This window comes from Tripterygium wilfordii, chromosome 6, assembly GCF_013401445.1.
Source record: "Tripterygium wilfordii isolate XIE 37 chromosome 6, ASM1340144v1, whole genome shotgun sequence".
NCBI lineage: Eukaryota > Viridiplantae > Streptophyta > Magnoliopsida > Celastrales > Celastraceae > Tripterygium > Tripterygium wilfordii.
In genome coordinates this window covers 1,146,338-1,164,744 of record NC_052237.1, presented here as the reverse complement: position 1 = coordinate 1,164,744, position 18,407 = coordinate 1,146,338, and the positions used below count along the sequence as shown (strand labels likewise).

Here is an 18,407-nt window from a genome sequence, read left to right as displayed (position 1 = left end):
ATATATATATATAGCAAACTACAATTTTCTTTTATCGGGAATTATCCACTAAATTGAAATTGAACAGCAAAAACTGAACATTTAAACAAACATGACCAAAAGCAGAAGCCAAGCAGTCACGCTCTCAAAACATGAACGGCGTCGGTGAGAATGCCGGAATTATCATCGGCAGAGTATTCCTACGATAAAAACAAAGAAACAGATCTCGGTCATCGGTCATAACACATCAGGTAATTTAGTGAATCTAAACTTCTAAAAAAGATAGTCTTTGTCAGACAGATTTGGTCGATCTCTTACCTGCAATACTCATTATTGCTGCCAAATTTGCGTTGCTTGACCGTGGATCTGCTACTCGAAGATTTCTTCTCACGCTGTCCAAGCTTGATATCGGAATCCGCAACGACACCGTCTTCAGCGATCATAGAGAGCTTGGGCCGCCATTGTGTGGTCTCGGATTCCGACTGGTGGCTCTTCGCGTCGCCAACATCCTCGGTGCGGCTCAGCAGCGGCGCTTGAGTGGCGATGGCAGTGGTTCTCTTAGCCGTAGGACGGCAGCAGGAGCTAAAAACAGGGCAGAACTTCATCGATCGGAAACGCTGAGATCGGGAAGATGTGAGAAGAAGTGGAACGTTTTATAGTAGGAGAAGAAATTCACGTTAAAAGTGGTTAGTTGATCTTTTGGATTTATAGATAAGGCCGTGAATAATGTGACGTTGCCGACGTGGATGGGATGGGGGTGGGATCGGATCGGATCAGATAGTTTCCATAAAATTGAAGGGGTTCCCCAATTTATACTGCCTGGCAGTTACTGGGTTTGGGTTATTTAAGTCTTTTCAGTTACGCGAAGTTCCATAAACTGAAACTGTGTGCGTGTTTCTTATCCACTTTCTTTTTATTATTGTTATTATCAATGGACATAATATAATGAATTTATTACTGGTATTATATACTATTATTAGTTTATTCTAATTTATAGGAATTCTCCTTTATAAACAAAAAATGTGAACCAATTTTATGAATTTCAAATCCAGTTATTGTAATAAAACAAAACAAAAGTGGGGATCATAAATTTTCTATGGGACCAATCACATATATGGTTGAAAATAGGTGCATAAAGTTGATTCACATAGAATAATTTATATAGTTTATTACTATTATCATCAAACTAAGTAGGTATATATTTGGTGTGTATTTATTTTAATTTACAAAATAAAGTGCATTGAACCAAAAATGTAGGTACAATTAACTTGAGGTCGGATCATTCAACTAATAAGAGGTTGATACGTGTCATCACATAGACTGAGGAACAGGAGATTGGGTGGATGAGCATATCGGGACAAACCATATATCATCTTGGCTTGTAGTCATTGGTATGACCTAACAAACATAACCACGGAAAATTCATGTGACCAAAATACCTCAGGGTGTCGAGAAGCACCCATCAACGAACATGAAGGAGATCTAAAAAATATATATAGGGGATTCACCCCCAAAAATCGATAGCAATATGGACAACCAATAATATTTCAAAATTCATATAAATTAGGACCTCCACTCAAGTAAATCTCTCAAATATTCTCATTATCCACCACTATCAGAGAGCTCCAAACATCGAATAATATAAATATTTTTATTGTCTATCGACCTAATTTGAATATCGGAATGTCTTCCTGAGATATATCTCGCGGACCCCAAAGCTCTCGCTTTCTGCCTTTGCAGACACAACAAAAAACAGTGATCTCTAATTTGATTAACTGGGACGTCTGCAGTACCGATGACCTGGTTGAGGAATAGCCGAATAGGTCCAATTTTGTACGGCATTACACTTTTATATCTGAGGCAAATTATTTTAAATCAACTTTAATTTTGAAGCAAAGCAAATATTGAGTCGCTGGAAAGAAGGTGGAGTTGATTCCTAAAACAGGCAAAAGTGCATCATCATTGACCAAGTATTATTTCCAAAATAGGGCATTAGCCAGTGACACTTCCAAGCTAGTTTGTGTTTGGGATCACTTTGTGTTGTGAGACAAGGTGGGAGCTTTGGAAAGCGAACGATTATAGGTGGTGTATTATTCAAGGTGACAATGTCTAGTGGCTAACATCTTGGTCTTGATAATAAAGACTTTACAGCGAATAAGTTGGCAACCGATTCAATAGGAACTAGGAACGCATGCTTTCTTTTATCCAGTAATAGTATTTAAAGATTAACATTATCTTATGCTGTCGGATAGGCAGTAGATTAATTAAGTGGGACACTATTAGATATGGATATCAGGGTAGGGGACCCTAATTAGGTTGAAATTTAACTTAATTAGTCATTCATCCCATCCAAATGACTCTATTTTGGGAGGAAGAATTTTGACAAAAATTCAATGAAATTTTCCTCTCAAAATCCTCTCACACTGCTCCCCTATTTTTTTTTTCATAAACTATTTAAATAAGAGAATTGGAAGGAAATTCTATTTCTCTTATCTTCCATTCCCTCAAATTGCTCAATCCAAACACACTCTAAACAATGGTGTTAAGTAGCCCATATAGTGATAGCCCATGAGAGCTCAAGTCTATTAAATGAAATTTTAAAAAGTTTTAACCCTCAAAATACATGTTAAATTTTAAAAAATTACATATTCAGAATCAACGCATAAAACTATTTATAACAAGATCTATTGTTGATGAGTTTTATCAGGTAAATCTTAATTCCATTGTTTTTTTCAATGGAATTTCTTAATTCCATTGTTTTTTTCAATGAAATTTCAAAAACAAATGAATTCAGAACTAAAATAATGAATTCTAAATTGTGTTTTAAAAAACAATAGATTCTATATTAAAATAATAAATTTGGACAATGAATTATGAGATAAAAGTATGAGATATTTCATTGATTAAATCAATGGAATAAATTTATTGGGTTCCCATGGGCTACATGTATTTTCGCCCTCTAAATGTCAAACTGTTTCCTTTATCCTTGGGCCCACTTTTTAATTAGCTTTAATGAGACACGATGTTTCGAGGCCCAGCCCAATATAGTTGAGACTTGCAAGTCCAGCCCAGTGAACTGCATATTTGAAGGCCTGATCCAGTAAGATCTGGTCTGGACTACGGGTGCTGCAGTAAAAGTCTTAAGGACGCAACATTTTCAAGGCCCAGTCCCCACACCGGTAAGCCCGATCCAGTATTTGCTGGACTGGGCATATGCAGCTGCTTCTTTTAATAATCGGTAAGGATTTTGAGTTGACCGGTCAAACTTTCAACAGATACGTCTAACAATTAACATCATCTTCATTAATTAAAAGTTTAAAACGTTTTACCCTGAACAATAATAATGTTAGCTACATAAAATTGCTAGCCTTAACAACCTTTGCAAAGGTCGCTCTCTTAGGTTTGGAAAGTCTAATACATGCAGTTAAGACTAGTTATGTTGATTCATTAATTGAAACCAAGTTTTGGGTGAAAATAACTATGTGTGTTACTGATGGAAAACTCAGTCCATCAGCATGATATATTGTAGGTCATGGGTCATCTCAACCCAAAAACCACTTTAAAACGCGTCATGCTAGTTAAGGAAGGGTTTGTCCAAGCGAAGTGGGATGAAGAGTCTGTCACATGAATGCACATCAATTCCTTCCCTCTTCACAAGCACGTGTCACGCTTGACCCCACTATCACCACGTGGAATTCACATCAATTCCCTCACTCCTCACAAGCACGCATCACATGTGACCGCACTACCATCACGTGGGCTTATGCCTGCTCCGATACCAAATGATGGAAATCCCAACCCACCAACATGATATTGTAGGCCCTGGGTCATCTTAGCCTAAGGACCACTTTAAAACGCATCATACTAGTTAAGGAAAGGCTTACCCATATAAAGCACTTCACAATGCCTCACCTAAGCGATGTGGGACGAAGGGTCTATCACATGAATTCACATCAGTTACACATATTTACACTTAGGGGTGGATCCAGTATAAACACCTCAAATTTTGAAAAAAAAATTACTAAATATACTCAAAATTCTAAATAAGCCTATATATTTTAATACAAACTAACCCTGATTGGTCCAACTCTCCACAAGTTCACATAAATTACATCTTCTTTCTTTCTCATAAACCTCGTACGAGACATCAGACTTGAAACAATCATGAAAATTATTTTTCAAAAGATGAAATTCGACGAGATCGATTGTTAAGACTTTATTTTGTAGGCGTGGTCTATACATCCCCATAAACCTTTTGGCCCTCTCCGATAGACCAAGCCCTCCCTCAAAACATTTTATGGATTCGCCACTGTGTACACTGACCTAATTAGCCCTTGTACTGTGTCATGTTCCATCCGTTGTCATTGTCCAGTTAAATCACCCTTAAAGACAAATATTCCAATTAAAGTAAGTTCTAGCTAGTTATGATTTATGAAGGCAGGCATGTCACGTTTGAGTGACTGGTTACTAGCAAACAAAAAAGAGTTCAATGATTTTGGTGTTTTTAATTTCTTCACCAAAGTTCCCGTCCGTTTGGAGTATATAGCATACTCGATGAAGACATTTTCATCTTCTTTTGATTGGTTGAACGCATATCGACCAATCCTTTACTTTGTTAGCTATCTAGCTAAACCCATTCAGTTTTAATATATTGCATAATATTGTACTATAGCCTTATCACTAAAAACACGATAGTGAAGAAGAGAACCACTGACTTTATAGTTTATATTTATGTTTGCAGGGACTCTCTCTCTCCCTCCCTCTCTCTCTCTCTATATATATATGTGTGTGTGTGTGTTAGTATTAATTATGGAGACAAGCAATATCATGAACATAGGAAAAACCGAAAAAGTTTTCCTTGCCTTAAAAGGATAATGTACCTTCCGTTTTATTTTGGATTGTATCGGTAAAGAGAGATTCACACATCTTCTTCTTCTTCTGTAAAAGTAAAATACAGCTTTGTAGAAACAAATACGTACTTATTAACATCAATAGTGTTTCAAATCGGAATGACAACACATTGATCAGTTTTCATTTGTATTTTGTGTTTGGTGTAAAAGCAAAGCATCTATTGCTTTAAAGTTATAAATGCGAGGAAGAAAGGGTTAGGTTTTTTGCCATATTTATATGCATATAAGCGAAACTTAACCCGGGTAAATATAAGTAATAATGTAATATCAAACTTAGCAAATCTGTTAGAAAATCCAATCTAAACACTACAATTCAATATTGTCGGTTTTGGGGCCAAAAGTCCATACGGCTTTGTTCTTCTTTGATTGTTGCCATTGGTTCCCAGACTCATAGAACACATTAGTTGTGTGAGAGGAAATAAACATTTGCTTATATGTCACTCGATTGAGCCGTGAAACCCCTTAGGAAATATGTTTATTTTATGACATCTTAAAAAAAAGGTCACCCAATGGTGTTTGGTAATCTCAATTGAGGTTGGTTATATATATCCTACCCTAAATTAGAGAGGCTTAGACCTAGGAAACGGTGAAGATCTGCTTCGGCGTCGAGCGCCGACCAAGAATTATGCTAATCCGATGTAATATAAAATCTTAACAAAATCAACTCTGATCGATCAAGTTCGGTCAAGTTTTGTTTTTAGGTCTTTGGATACACGAAAACCTTGAACTTTATACAGTATGTAATAAAATCTTGCTCATCATCCTATCAAAACTTGACAGGTATAGTTTCGAAATCCATGCTTATAGTGAATTTTATTTATTTCATTACCAAATCACTTACGCTGTAACTTCTTCAATTAACTATATATATATATATATATATCTAATTAATTGACTATATTTTTCTAGTTACTCGTAGTTGATCACTAGTGAGATGCGAATATCCCAAGTCGAATAAAGAGACGAACATAGTCATTAAGAAGTTGGCATTAATTTTAATGAAATAACATAAATTCCCTCCTTGTCGGATCGAAGAGGTCTAATTTGTCTTTAGCCGTGGCCTTATTACGTGTCACAAGCAACCATTTTCATATGTTTATGTATCTTTGTATATGGAAAGATGGGGAATGAACGGTAACCATCCATCAATCACTAAACTCGATGAACAAAACAACGATTTATCTAATTTAATATATTCTTGAATTGTCTTAAGTAGCATTCTATGAGAACAAATTCGACAAAAGAGTGGCCGGCTATGGCACCTTCTTAACCTACTCTTTACACTAAGTCACCATAATTACTTGTTTTTCAGATAATGATTATGACGAGTAATTCTCAATCAACCAAAATAGCTTACATATATACTCCATATATATAATACGTCCAATCTAGGGAGTGATGGATTCTCTCTCTCTCTCTCTCTCTCTATATATATATATATATATATATATGTATGCATAGTTTCATAAAAATTATTCTGATCCTCGTGTGGTTTCCTCAAACTATATAGGAAAAACAGAAAAGAAAGCGAAACCCTAAAAACGACTAATTAAGGCACAGTACTTGATTGCTTGTTAAACCAGGCGTTTTTGTCATTTCAAATTTTCAATGCACTCATACAATAATAATACCTTTCTCTCTCCTCTCTTGCCCCCCTCTCTCTATATATATGGTTGGAGTAGCAGATAAACTACCTCTCATCTCTCTCTCTCTCTCTAAAAAGATCCACACAATGAAGTCAATATTCATACACCATAGACCTCTTATTTCTTTAACCTAGGAACTCAAAAATCCCCAAGACCAGATAAACCTACCTCCATACCCTCTTCAATCTCATCCTACCAATAATTATCCGACTCGTGCATTCCATGCAAGTTAAACCACCAAATTAAACACTAATATTTTCTCTCTCTTTAACCATGGAAGCTGATCTTCTGCAAAACCCTACTAGTACTTCTCTCTTAAACACAGCAACAACAACAACCACTCAGAGTACTTCTCTCTTAAGAGGTTGTCTTGGAAGTCTCGATGGAGCATGTATAGAGAAGCTTCTACTTCACTGTGCAAGTGCCTTGGAAAGCAATGATGTCACGTTGGCTCAACAAGTGATGTGGGTTCTCAACAATATTGCTTCTTTAGTTGGTGACCCTAATCAAAGACTCACTGCTTGGTTCTTGAGGGCTCTTATTTCTAGGGCTTCTAAGGTTTGTCCAACTCCCACATCGATTAATGACAATAATTTTGATGGTAGCAGCACCATTATTCAAAGGAGGCTGATGACTGTTACTGAACTCGCCGGGTACGTGGATCTAATCCCTTGGCATCGATTCGGATTTTGTGCTTCGAATAGTCTGATTTTCAAGGCTATTCAAGGGTTCAATAAAGTTCATATATTAGATTTTAGTATAACTCATTGTATGCAATGGCCTACTCTAATTGATGCACTTGCTAAAAGGCCTAAAGGTCCTCCTTCTTTGAGAATTTCTGTGTCTTCAATTAGGCCACCAGTCCCTCCTTTGGTTAATGTGTCTATTGAAGAAGTTGGTCTCCGGTTAGCGAATTTCGCTAGGTTTAGAGACGTTCCATTTGAATTCAATGTGATTGAAAGCAAGGACTTCATGACTAGCTTTGATTTTGAATCATTGATGAATATTACATATCAAGAGGATGAGGCTTTGGTGATTAATTGTCAAAATTGGATACGATATTTGTCCGACGAGGATTATCGGAATAATATTGGTACTAACGATGTTCCATTACGCGATGCTTTCCTTGACATAATCAAAGGACTAGACCCTTGTCTTGTAATTGTGGTTGATGAAGATTCTGATTTGAATGGACCAAGTCTTGCATCAAGAATTACATCTTGTTTTAATTATCTTTGGATACCATTTGATGCACTTGAGACCTTCTTGCCTAAAGAGAGTCGACAAAGGATTGAATTCGAGTCCGATATTGGTCACAAAATTGAGAACATCATAAGCTATGAAGGAGGTCAAAGAATAGAGAGATTAGAGTCAGGGATTAAGCTATCACAGAGGATTAGGAGCAACGGTTTTTCAAGTGTTCCATTTTGTGAAGAGACGGTTAAGGAAGTTAAGGGGTTATTAGATGAACATGCAAGTGGGTGGGGAATGAAGAGAGAAGAAGATATGTTGGTGCTCACATGGAAGGGTCACAACTCAGTTTTTGCAACAGCTTGGGTCCCAAGTCCATGTGGTTCGTTTGTGGATTAAGTGGGTTTGGTTAGTGGATGGGTTTGGTAGGTTGGTGTGGTCCGGGTGAAAGAGAAGAGACATAGTGGAGTTGCTTTTTCTAAGGCTGCAAAAAAATGCGGACAAGACAGGAAGAAAAACGGCAACTTCTTTGGACTGACGTTAAATTGCACATTTTATTAATTTAGGGGCAAAGAGAGGAATGTACATATTTTATGCAGTGTATGAGACAAAATCTTGTATCACTTTGTTTTTCCCATCTACTTTGTCAATTCCCTGTATATAATAATTGCATGGTTTCAAACAATTTGTTTTGCATAATAATTTATATATATAGGGTAAATTTTAGGTACTGGAAACCCTAGAAACAGTATATTTAAGGCACTTATATCTTAATATATATATATATATATTATGTATATATGGATACACATTAATTTGTAATATATAAAATCACACAGAATATCAATTGTTTTCCTCAGAGTCGAGTATTGAAGTTACAAGACATGTTGGAACTCAATATCGTCTAAAGACAACGAACTTGAAAGGATCAAATATGAGGGAACAATTAATCATGCATGGCAAGTCTGAAAGGGTGGTCTTTTAGTAGGGTAAATGATTGCACTTCTTTTGTGAGATGCATTCCCAATTTATTTATTTTTTTCCGGTTTGTGTTAGATTTAAAACTCCAAATTCTATTTGAGAGTTTCATGTCTTGGTGGTTTTATAGCCGTATTGTAATTTTACTTTTAGCAATAAAACTTCATGCCTTTCATATCAAAAACAAAAAAAACATGCATGGCAGTAATTACACGTTAGCCTTCACATTTTCATGAAGAGTCACCTTCATGCCAATGACATATACAGCTAATAAGATGAGGGAATACCGTATGTGGAATGCGATACTTCACTTCTCATGATTTAATAGAGTGATTCTCGAGCGACCAAAATTTTTGGACTTTATTGAGCCAGTTGCTTCTCAACAATGTGCTACAGTACTCCCTAACAACGGGATTTATTGTTTTTCCCATTTAAAAATGTAATTAAACTGAAACGTTTTTAATGCCGAATATTTGAATATTTATGCAGATTTTCCAACCCAAAAACTCCAATTGTAGCCGTATTTGTGCACTTGATGATCTATCTCCCATATGTGTTATATATCAATCAGAAAAGCCAATATTTAGCTTCGTAGTATTGCTACGTATACCGTGCTTACAAGTCACAAAGTTCCATGAAAGATCCAGGTTTGTTTGGCAAGTAATCGAAGACACTTTCTTTCTACGAGTTATGATTATTGTCATTTCTTGCGAAAATGTATGGCAAATCACGACCTGGGTTTGACTCCTGGTGGGACCAACTGTTGACCACTTTTACTTACAAATCTATCTCGACTCTTCTCTAACTTAATCCAATCTTCATAGCACCATTAGAGGCTTTCCCTTTTATATTATCCCGAACCCGAACAGTCACCAAACTGGGCTTGAGACGCCTCCAAATTTGGATTCCTTTACCCCAAACTATACTGGGCTTGAACTCAAACTATTACCAAAGTTGAAAATACTGCCTTCTGCCTTAATGGGCTTGGACTGCTCCAGATTTGGATACCTTCACCACAGCTGGGAAATTTGTGAGAGGCCACTAGGCCCACTACATAAAAACAATCTAGCACCATGATCCCACAACTATACCTATTACATAAGATAATCAGTTAAATAACTGATATCAAGAGAAGAATCGCTTTAGGAAACTCAAATTTTAAATTCAAAATAAAATTAAAAAAAGATTAAAATTGTTCTAACTTGCTTTTGTATAAAGTTGGTCATGTTTGTTCTCTTTTGTTTTACTAAATAAGAGGGGAAAACATTATAAAACGAAAAGAAAATGCTTCAGGGTTTAAATATATTGATAATCGAGAGGGAATCAATGGCAAATTTTAAAATGGTAAAATTACAAAGAACTTAAATTAAACTATATCTCATTCTCAATCCAGCTCAATTTTTATGCTACCCGATGGGCCTCTTGATGGGCCGCAGACATACTGTCCCCCCCCACCCCCCTTCTTTTTCTAGCCCGAGAAACGAGGTCGTTTCGCTGACCCTTTTGGCTGTAAACGACTAAAGAGAGATGATTGGCTGATGATTTCTGAGGGGACGGTTTCTACTTTGATTTTAGCTCACCATTCGTGATCACCAAGTCTAAAAGAGAGGGATAAAATGTGCAACTCTGAAACCTAAATGGGCCGACAATTGACTAAAATATCGAAAATACCACTAAAAACTGAAATCCTTTTTGACCATCTCAAGGCCCAAGCTCTATAATCATCAGTTCACCACTCACTTCTTAAAAGTTTTTTATGTAATAAATGCGTGAACAGAGGAAACACTTGTTTTGTGGGGTGCCTCTCCCTCAAGTTATCCATAGTGGGCCCCATTTTGGGACCAAAGGAAACATGGACCCCCATCTTTACTATGCCAATAGAGAGTTCTAAAAGAGGGGGGCAACTGCGTCATTACTCACGTGAATGGTATGAAGAAAAAGAAACGGCTTTATTTCGATAAATAGGGAAAATACGTATATTATTATTAGCAACAACTGGGTGCGGGTGGTTGCACGGTTACAGAGACCAAAAATGGAATAAGAAGGCCGGCCAATCAAAGCCAGCCAATACATAAAGCTTTTCCTCTAAGCGGGCAATAAATAAATATCCATAAAAATTTATATATTTTTTTGTGCCTTTTTTTGATAAAAAAAGTAAAGCCAAAGCAAAATATTTAATCTAACAGAAATATTTTTTTTCCCCTCGAATGTCTGGGAGAGGTTTTTTTTTTTGGTAAGAAGAGCGAGTTTGTTTTTACCGGGTTGTCTTTAGCTCTCTCTTGTTCACGAGCTCTATATGTAGTTGTGTATATCTTGAATGTCTTTATACATATTGTTCCTTTATCGCTATTTTTCTTGTAGTGTTCTCCATCTATGCTCTCTCTCTGTCTACCATTTGAGAACCCCTACATTTCTTCTGTACCGATTGACCATATCAATCGTTTGCAGAACCAAAACTGTCACTCAGTAAGCCACCCTCCATGTGTTTGTCTCATTGTTCCTTAGAGAATATGATCATGTGTGCTGCTCTCCACTTTCCGTTTGGCTGCCTCCTCCTTCTCTGTCTCTGTTAGGTTGTTAAAAGTTCTTATTTTTCTTCATCTTCTTTTTCCTTTTATTATTGATTTCAAGTTTCAAGAAGAAAAACCCTCTTGATTTGAGGTGGGTTCTTGATTTTCTCAACTGGGTCATGGCAGTTTGCTGTGATCTTCAAGTGGATGTCAATGGGGAAGAGACTTTCATGGTAGACAAGGTAATTTGTGCTCTAATTTTTTTGTACAGCAACTGTGTTTAGTATACAAAATCGGTTCTTCTCGTTGGATTTAAAAATGGTTTGGAGAGTTTTCTGATCTGGTTCTTATTGTTCTCCTCTGGTTTATTAATGTTAATGCATATGCTCCATGAAGTAATTCTTTGTCTGTGTGTATAAATACAAAATCGTGTAGCTTCCTTATTCTCCCGTAATTTCCCTTCGTTTTCCAGCTGGCCACAAATTTACACCAAGAATGTAATGATGTGGGGCATAATTTTTCATATTTTGGTTCTGTTTCGGCTCCACCATACACCAACTGAACCATCTTCTGCAGGCCTTTCTATTTTGTTCTTTTTCGCTCATTTATTGCTGTTGTTATGGGGCTTTAAAGTTGGCAGACCTTCTCTTGTTTTTTCTTCACTCCTTTTGAGAAGGACTATGGGGTTGTTTTCATGTCCTTCATTGCAGTTTTTCATCCTTCTTTAATGTAGGTGATTAGCAGACATCTTTTCGTGATTGGCCGTGCAGAATTTATTGTCTAATAACGACCCTATACCATTCTTTTGCAGGTTTAGCTGTAGATTCTCCTTTTAATCTTACTTTTCTCTTCTTTTTTTGTGTTGCTAAAGTCAGTGATTCATTCTTTCATTAGCTGCCTTTATTAGGCACTTAAATGCTCTATTCTATTGTAAAAGTAATTGGAGGTCCCCTTCAAATTCCCTTATTTGCTGACTTGCTAAGTTATCTTGAATTTGTTTTCCCTAAAACTTGATATTCTGATAATATGATCCCAATTTTATCACCTTCTTTTCCAGTTTTTGGGTAATTTTATCCTAGATTTGAGTTCCAATTATCCTATTTGGAAGAATTACAATTCTCATTGATTTTGGGCTTTCTCTTCCAGAATTGTGGTCATTTATGTAATATATAATCATATATGCTCCTATACTTGATGCTAACTCGTTAATGTCATTGATATCTGCAGAAAATTATTTCTTCATATTCAGGCAGATTAAGAAAATTGTTTGGTAACTCAGCTGGAACTGCGAAAAATCTGAAAGTGATATTTCATGACTTTCCAGGAGGGGCAGAGAGTTTTGAGCTTATGTCAAGGTTTTGCTATAACAATGGAAGGGTTAACATAAATCCTTCTAATATCTATCTCCTTTATTGTGCTGCACAATTCATGGAAATGGACTTTTCTGTATCTGGAAAGCATAATTTGTTGGAACAAACCCAGAAGACACTTAAAGAGATTGGTTATTGGACATGGCCTGAGCTTTTAGTTGCTTTGAAGCACTGTCAAGAGTTACCAATGGTGGAAAATACTTCATGTGTCATAGAGAAATGTATTGATTCCCTTGTAGGAAAGATGGTTTTCGCTAGTGAATTAAGCCCGTGTTCGTCTATTTCATCCCCAGAGAGTTCAAGTTTTCGAGTTTCTTGTGACACCAGAAGCACTGAAAGTTTCAAGAATTGCTTCTCCAGAGCAACATGGTGGTTTCAGGATCTTCTAGTGTTGAGTCCAAGTCTAGTTGAAATGGTCATAAAAGCAATGATTAGGCGTAAATTCGATCATATTATCATCAGTAAGTTCATCTTTTACTACCAAAAGGCAAAAGTTTTCACAGCCAAATCCGATAAGTGCAAGGCTATTGAGACGGTCATCGATGTGCTTTACACACTTAATTGGAACTCCATTTCGTGTAAGAGTTTATTTGGGATTCTTCAAGTGGCCTTAAGTTTGAGAATAAGCAAATGCTGCAGGAGGAAGTTGGAGAGTATGATAGGTTTTCAGTTGGATCAAGCAACATTAGATAATCTGCTTGTTCCATCTCTGCACGGAATGAGCTACTTGTATGATGTAAATCTTATTCTAAGAATCTTTAAGGCATTTCTGCATGGAGGAAACAGTGAAGTTTCTTTTGAGAAACTGAGAAAAGTTTCTAGCTTGATGGATTTGTACATGGCAGAAGTAGCCCCCGATCCCCGTTTGAAAGCTTCCAAGTTCTTGGCTTTAGCCTTGGCCCTTCCGGATTCAGCTAGAGAATCTCATGACGAAATCTACCATGCCATAGACATATATCTGGAGGTAACAATGTAACATATTGCTCTTTACAACTTTTAAATCTCATAGCATTTTGGAACAAATTGATTGTTTGTCGTGTAATTGAGTATTTGGTTTCAACAGGTACATGCAGGATTATTAGAAGAGGAAAAGAAGAAAATATGTTTTGCATTGAATCATGACAAGCTCTCCTCTGAGGCTCGTGTACATCTTTCTCAGAATTCAAGATTTCCATCGAAAACTGCGGTCCAAGCTCTCAAATCTCAACAGCTGAATCTTAAGAGCTTAATCCAGAGCTCCAATAATTCTGAATCATACACTGACTCGCCTATTGAATTCAAGGAAATCGAAAACAAGGGAAATAAAGATGTAGCCAGTGGACAGTTTGTGGTCTATTCTCGGAAGCTTGATTATCCAATTGACGATAAAGAGCAACTCAGAGCACATATTCAAGGAATGCAATCGAGGGTGATGGAATTGGAGAAGGTTTGCAGGAAAATGCAAACCCAGATGTCAAAAATTGCGAAATCAAGAACTCCAAACCACACTACTTCTAGATCATTACCCAGGCTATGTTCATGACTTAATGTTGCTCAATATTGTTGCTTATTCAACATATCTGTACATGTGTATAGCAAAATGAAAGATTTTTCTTAGCTGTGTCCCTTTCTTTTCTGCAAAACCAAACAGGATTATATCTTGGTTGTACAGCTACAAAAAAGAAAGAAAGAATGATCTTTAGATTGATCTTTAACGTCAAGTCACTGTTTATTCTCTGTATCTGTCGTTTGTTAGATTGATCTTTAACGTCAAGTCCCTTTCTTGTCACTTTCAAATAGGGACAGAATGTAATGGAAACTTTGTGAGAGACTCAGGAAAGTAAGCAAGTATTATAAGTTAAGACAATTACATTGTTTGCTTATATCTATGACAATAATTAGTGCTATTACCTTTGTCTATTTTGCCTTCACATTTCACAGGCTTCTTGGCGTAACTGCAATGGCATTGACTACTCCCTCGCCCTACTTATCAACATCTTATTATTATTTTCTGATGTGTTTTCTTCATTAATCAGTCAACAGATTAAAACAAATGCCATTAGCATTTAGCAGTTGACTTGTGCTGGCCGTAACTGCTACTCTAAAATAGATCGCGACTCTCACTCTGTCAGTGATCGATGAGAATCTCCAAATAACAATAATATAATGCACGTTAATTATAGGATGTTTAGTCTCTATTGGGAATTGCACATTTGTTTCTAAAGACAATAAGATGCGATGAACAAAAAGATCCATAGTGCATGTTATTTTCTGAAACATTAATGAAGAGACAGAAAACCCAGAAGCATTTCCCTTAGACGCCACTCTTTCTTCAAGTTCCGAGGTCTCTACGTATACTAGGGATTCTCTGATTCATCAAGTTTAGTGCTGGCACACTGATTTTTTCATGTTTTTCTGGTCTAGTTGGATTAATTACCACGTTACTGAGAATGCTTTTAGCAGAAGCAACAGTGTTTTGACCCGACAGCATGGTCTACGGAGGACCAATATTGGGCCGCGATGTGAGTCCAGTGAGACATAAAAGCCCAGAACGTAATGCCTTTTGGGCTTGGTTATCAGCTTTTGTGTTTTCTTTGGGTAGTAGTAGTACAGAAAAAGTCTTAGTTCCAACCTGCGCTAGAAGCCTAGAATCCCGTCTCCAATTTGGGCCCTAAACCAGATATATCAGTTGGACTGAGTTGGGCATTATTTGGATCTCCAATCCAGTCGAGCGTCCATAAATTGGCGTACCTCGATCATTCGGACAAGACAAGTGGATCATCAATTCATCAGAGCAACTTCAGTCGTGTAAATTTACTAGCCCAGTAAAAATTTATATTGGGTCCCACTTCTATTACATAAAAAGTCCAAACACGTCTCTCAATACAACCACACCAACAAAACACATCTCCCAATATAACCACACCAACAAAACACGTATTCCTATACATTTTCCTTCCCACCCAACATGGTGGCCAACAAATTCCCATGCCATTCATGTTGTCCCCACATATAGGCAATTTGTTTACCCTGAAAAAGTGTTTTTGTTTTTTTTTTGTTGAATACGGCAAAGGAAAGTTATGGGCAGGATTCACAAGGCCAGTGTTTAATGAAGAATGTGCTGCCACAATGAAAGAGAACAGCGCAACACAAAAAGAGAAGTTAAAAGCCGTTTACTACCGAGTGAATCACTGAAAGAAAAGTCGAAGGGGACTGAAACTCAAATTAGCATCGCCGACTTGGTATTTCTTTTCTTTCAAAAACAAATGTAAGACCACCTGCCCAGCTCTGCAAAATACTACTACTAGAGTTTGAAGCACGAAAACTTGCTGCACTGCAAAACCAAACGATATACGCTCATGGCCCAAAAAGTTAGGGGAGGATAAAACCGGGTAATTTTAAAGTAATCTATTGTAAAAAATAAGCATTAAATCCAAGCATCAGTCCTATACTTGGAAACAATAACCTCAATAGGAACAAAATAGTGCTCCACTTGCAAGAGTCAAAAATAACATGGTATGCAAAAATAAATAATCAAAATAGCAAAACAATTTAAGCCTTGTCTGATTTTGAAGCAGCAGCCGCAGCTTGTCCCCGAAGACGACCTGTTCTTCTGGCAGCAATGAGACCCACCTTTTGACCTGGCGGAGCATGACGGCAAACAGTAGAGGCATGCCCAATATGCTGGTGGTTACCACCACCATGGGGATGCTCAACGGGATTCATGGCGACACCACGAACCTTAGGCCAGCAGTTCCTCTTCACACGGTATTTGTGATAAGCATTACCTGCCTTCAGCAACGGCTTCTCAGTCCTGCCACCACCTGCAACCTGACCAATCATGGCTCTGCACCCACTTGGCACAATCTTCTTTGCTCCAGAAGGAAGCTTGACTCTGCGAAGTACATTAATAAGGAAGATGGGATGATCAGAAATAAGTGGAAAAAGAAGTTCAGAGTTTAACAGCAAGAGCATTGGAGAAATGCTGGAACCAAAAACAACAAACCCACAGCCAACTAAATAATACAGGCATAAACTGAATAATGCTGTCAAGAATACATGGGCTTAAACATGCATGTTGTCAAAGGGGTAGTTATTATTACTATTAGGACAGCTATAATCAGCAAGGAAAATAACCTTTACCCAACAAGTGATAAAGCAAAGCCAATAGAGGTGAAAGGAAAAAGTACATATTTATAATTATCATGTGTGATAAACATAACTAAAGCAAAATGGCTAAGTTGGAAGATGTTTCAAAAGCAAGCCAGCGACATGCATTCATATATGAAATTATTGCCTTGTGGTCCAGAAGGTCACTTCATATCACAATCAGGATGGACTGATTACACTTCTACGCAAGAGAAAAAAGATAATAAACCATCACTTAATCACATGCCTTCAGGCTTCAAGTACAACATTAATATAATTTATTTGTTACAATTTAGTGTCTTCAAGCCCATGAGACCCTAGCCCTCCATTTATTGAAATTTCAATCAACACAAGTTTTTCAGAGCTACCTAATCTTTGACCCACTCCCAATACGACCAAGACTTCCTGTGGTTTAATTCCATTCATCTCATAGAGTAAGACCTGGCATTTACCACTCATGTACTATTAAGTCGCTGACAAATCATATTATAACATCAGTTACATTGTAACATAAGATTGAAGGGCATTCAGAAGTTATATCCTCAAAAAAATTAGAACAGTGGGCAAAAAGGGGATGCATCGAATATAAATCCTCTTGCAAACACATTTAAGTGCCGCACTTAATCCCGGAAAACAAAAGGAACACAAATTAACACATTGAGGTTCATTAATAAATCCAAAAACAAGGAATTGTTTGGTCTCCCCAGTGGCACCAAACTACTAATTGTTCCCAAAGACTACAATCCAACTACTTTAAATAAACATTTTTAGCAACAAAAAAAACTAATACAAAGCACCTGATAATTAAAACAAGACTGGCATATTGTTTTCTTTGGCAACATAAAATCTTAGAAAGCTTAACAAGTGCAAATACCCGTCTCCTTCGACAACATATACAGTAAAACAAATAAAAGAGAAAAAATCAGTCACACAGTCAAAGCTTTGCTATTAAAGACACAATTATGATTCAACAATGATTACCTGGTAGTTCCATTATCAGGGTTGTGACTGATAACAATAGCATAGTCACCAGAAGCCCTAGCCAAAACGCCACGGTCACCAACATGGTGCTCAACATTACAGACGACGGCACCCTCAGGAATAGCTCTGAGAGGTAGAACATTTCCAACCATCAAGTTAGCCTTCTTGCCACAGTAGATGAATTGGCCAGTGTACATACCCTCAGCGGCGACGAAGAGCTCCTTCTGATGCTTGTAACGGAATGGGTGGCGAAACACAACACGAGCAAGAGGGGCACCGCGACCTGGATCGTGGATAATCTCAGTGACAACACCCCTCAGGTAACCGTTTCGCTCGCCGAAGTCGAGGGAACGGAAACGGGCGGGACCCTTGCGGTGGTGGGTGTGCGACTTGAATACAGAGCCGGCACCCTTTCTTTGGGCGCGAATAACGCGACCCATAACTGACAGAAGCTGAGAGTGTAGGGTTAGGGTTTTAGGGGGTGACGGCAAGGGGAGCAGCTGCAAAATGGAAGTGACGATGTAGGGTTTTGATGCCGGAGTATGACAAAGTTTGTCATTGTTTGGAGGGTGTTTATATAGTGTAATTACAGATTTGTCCTTTTAGAGGACTTTTTAAGAACCCGGTTAGGCTCGGAGTTTAAGTCCAGGTCCAGTAATGTGTACGATCATAGATTACTTTGACCGGCCCATAAGTTTTTAATTTGAAGCCCCG

At 37.4% G+C, this 18,407-nt stretch overlaps 4 protein-coding genes across 4 annotated transcripts; 2 read left to right on the top strand and 2 right to left on the bottom strand.

Moving 5' to 3' along the window:
- Window positions 1-752, bottom strand: LOC120001019. Its single transcript, XM_038849233.1, has 2 exons — window positions 298-752; window positions 1-179 (listed from the first exon to the last, which is right to left on the bottom strand). The coding sequence occupies exons 1-2, from the start codon at window positions 582-584 to the stop codon at window positions 125-127; spliced, it is 342 nt and encodes a 113-aa protein (XP_038705161.1). The 5' UTR covers window positions 585-752; the 3' UTR covers window positions 1-124.
- A 5,880-nt stretch (window positions 753-6,632) lies between these two features.
- On the top strand, window positions 6,633-8,411 carry LOC119999223 (scarecrow-like protein 32). Its single transcript, XM_038846690.1, has one exon. The coding sequence runs from the start codon at window positions 6,809-6,811 to the stop codon at window positions 8,123-8,125; it is 1,317 nt and encodes a 438-aa protein (XP_038702618.1). The 5' UTR covers window positions 6,633-6,808; the 3' UTR covers window positions 8,126-8,411.
- Window positions 8,412-10,932: 2,521 nt separating this feature from the next.
- Window positions 10,933-14,271, top strand: LOC119999683 (BTB/POZ domain-containing protein At3g22104-like). Its single transcript, XM_038847388.1, has 3 exons — window positions 10,933-11,456; window positions 12,442-13,548; window positions 13,648-14,271. The coding sequence occupies exons 1-3, from the start codon at window positions 11,394-11,396 to the stop codon at window positions 14,104-14,106; spliced, it is 1,629 nt and encodes a 542-aa protein (XP_038703316.1). The 5' UTR covers window positions 10,933-11,393; the 3' UTR covers window positions 14,107-14,271.
- Window positions 14,272-15,935: 1,664 nt separating this feature from the next.
- Window positions 15,936-18,244, bottom strand: LOC120000867 (60S ribosomal protein L8). Its single transcript, XM_038849032.1, has 2 exons — window positions 17,694-18,244; window positions 15,936-16,458 (listed from the first exon to the last, which is right to left on the bottom strand). The coding sequence occupies exons 1-2, from the start codon at window positions 18,131-18,133 to the stop codon at window positions 16,116-16,118; spliced, it is 783 nt and encodes a 260-aa protein (XP_038704960.1). The 5' UTR covers window positions 18,134-18,244; the 3' UTR covers window positions 15,936-16,115.
- Window positions 18,245-18,407: the final 163 nt, after the last annotated feature.

What these genes read in the sequence shown, in the direction of transcription:
- LOC120000867 (XM_038849032.1), bottom strand. Translation starts at nt 18,133, where the DNA reads ATGGGTCGCGTTATTCGCGCCCAAAGAAAGGGTGCCGGCTCTGTATTC. An exon ending in CCTGATAATGGAACTACCAG is followed by an intron (nt 16,459 to 17,693) that starts GTAATCATTGTT and finishes TGTACTTCGCAG; the next exon opens with AGTCAAGCTTCCTTCTGGAG.
- LOC119999223 (XM_038846690.1), top strand. Translation starts at nt 6,809, where the DNA reads ATGGAAGCTGATCTTCTGCAAAACCCTACTAGTACTTCTCTCTTAAAC.
- LOC119999683 (XM_038847388.1), top strand. Translation starts at nt 11,394, where the DNA reads ATGGCAGTTTGCTGTGATCTTCAAGTGGATGTCAATGGGGAAGAGACT. An exon ending in AGACTTTCATGGTAGACAAG is followed by an intron (nt 11,457 to 12,441) that starts GTAATTTGTGCT and finishes TGATATCTGCAG; the next exon opens with AAAATTATTTCTTCATATTC. An exon ending in CCATAGACATATATCTGGAG is followed by an intron (nt 13,549 to 13,647) that starts GTAACAATGTAA and finishes TGGTTTCAACAG; the next exon opens with GTACATGCAGGATTATTAGA.
- LOC120001019 (XM_038849233.1), bottom strand. Translation starts at nt 584, where the DNA reads ATGAAGTTCTGCCCTGTTTTTAGCTCCTGCTGCCGTCCTACGGCTAAG. An exon ending in AGCAATAATGAGTATTGCAG is followed by an intron (nt 180 to 297) that starts GTAAGAGATCGA and finishes TTTTTATCGTAG; the next exon opens with GAATACTCTGCCGATGATAA.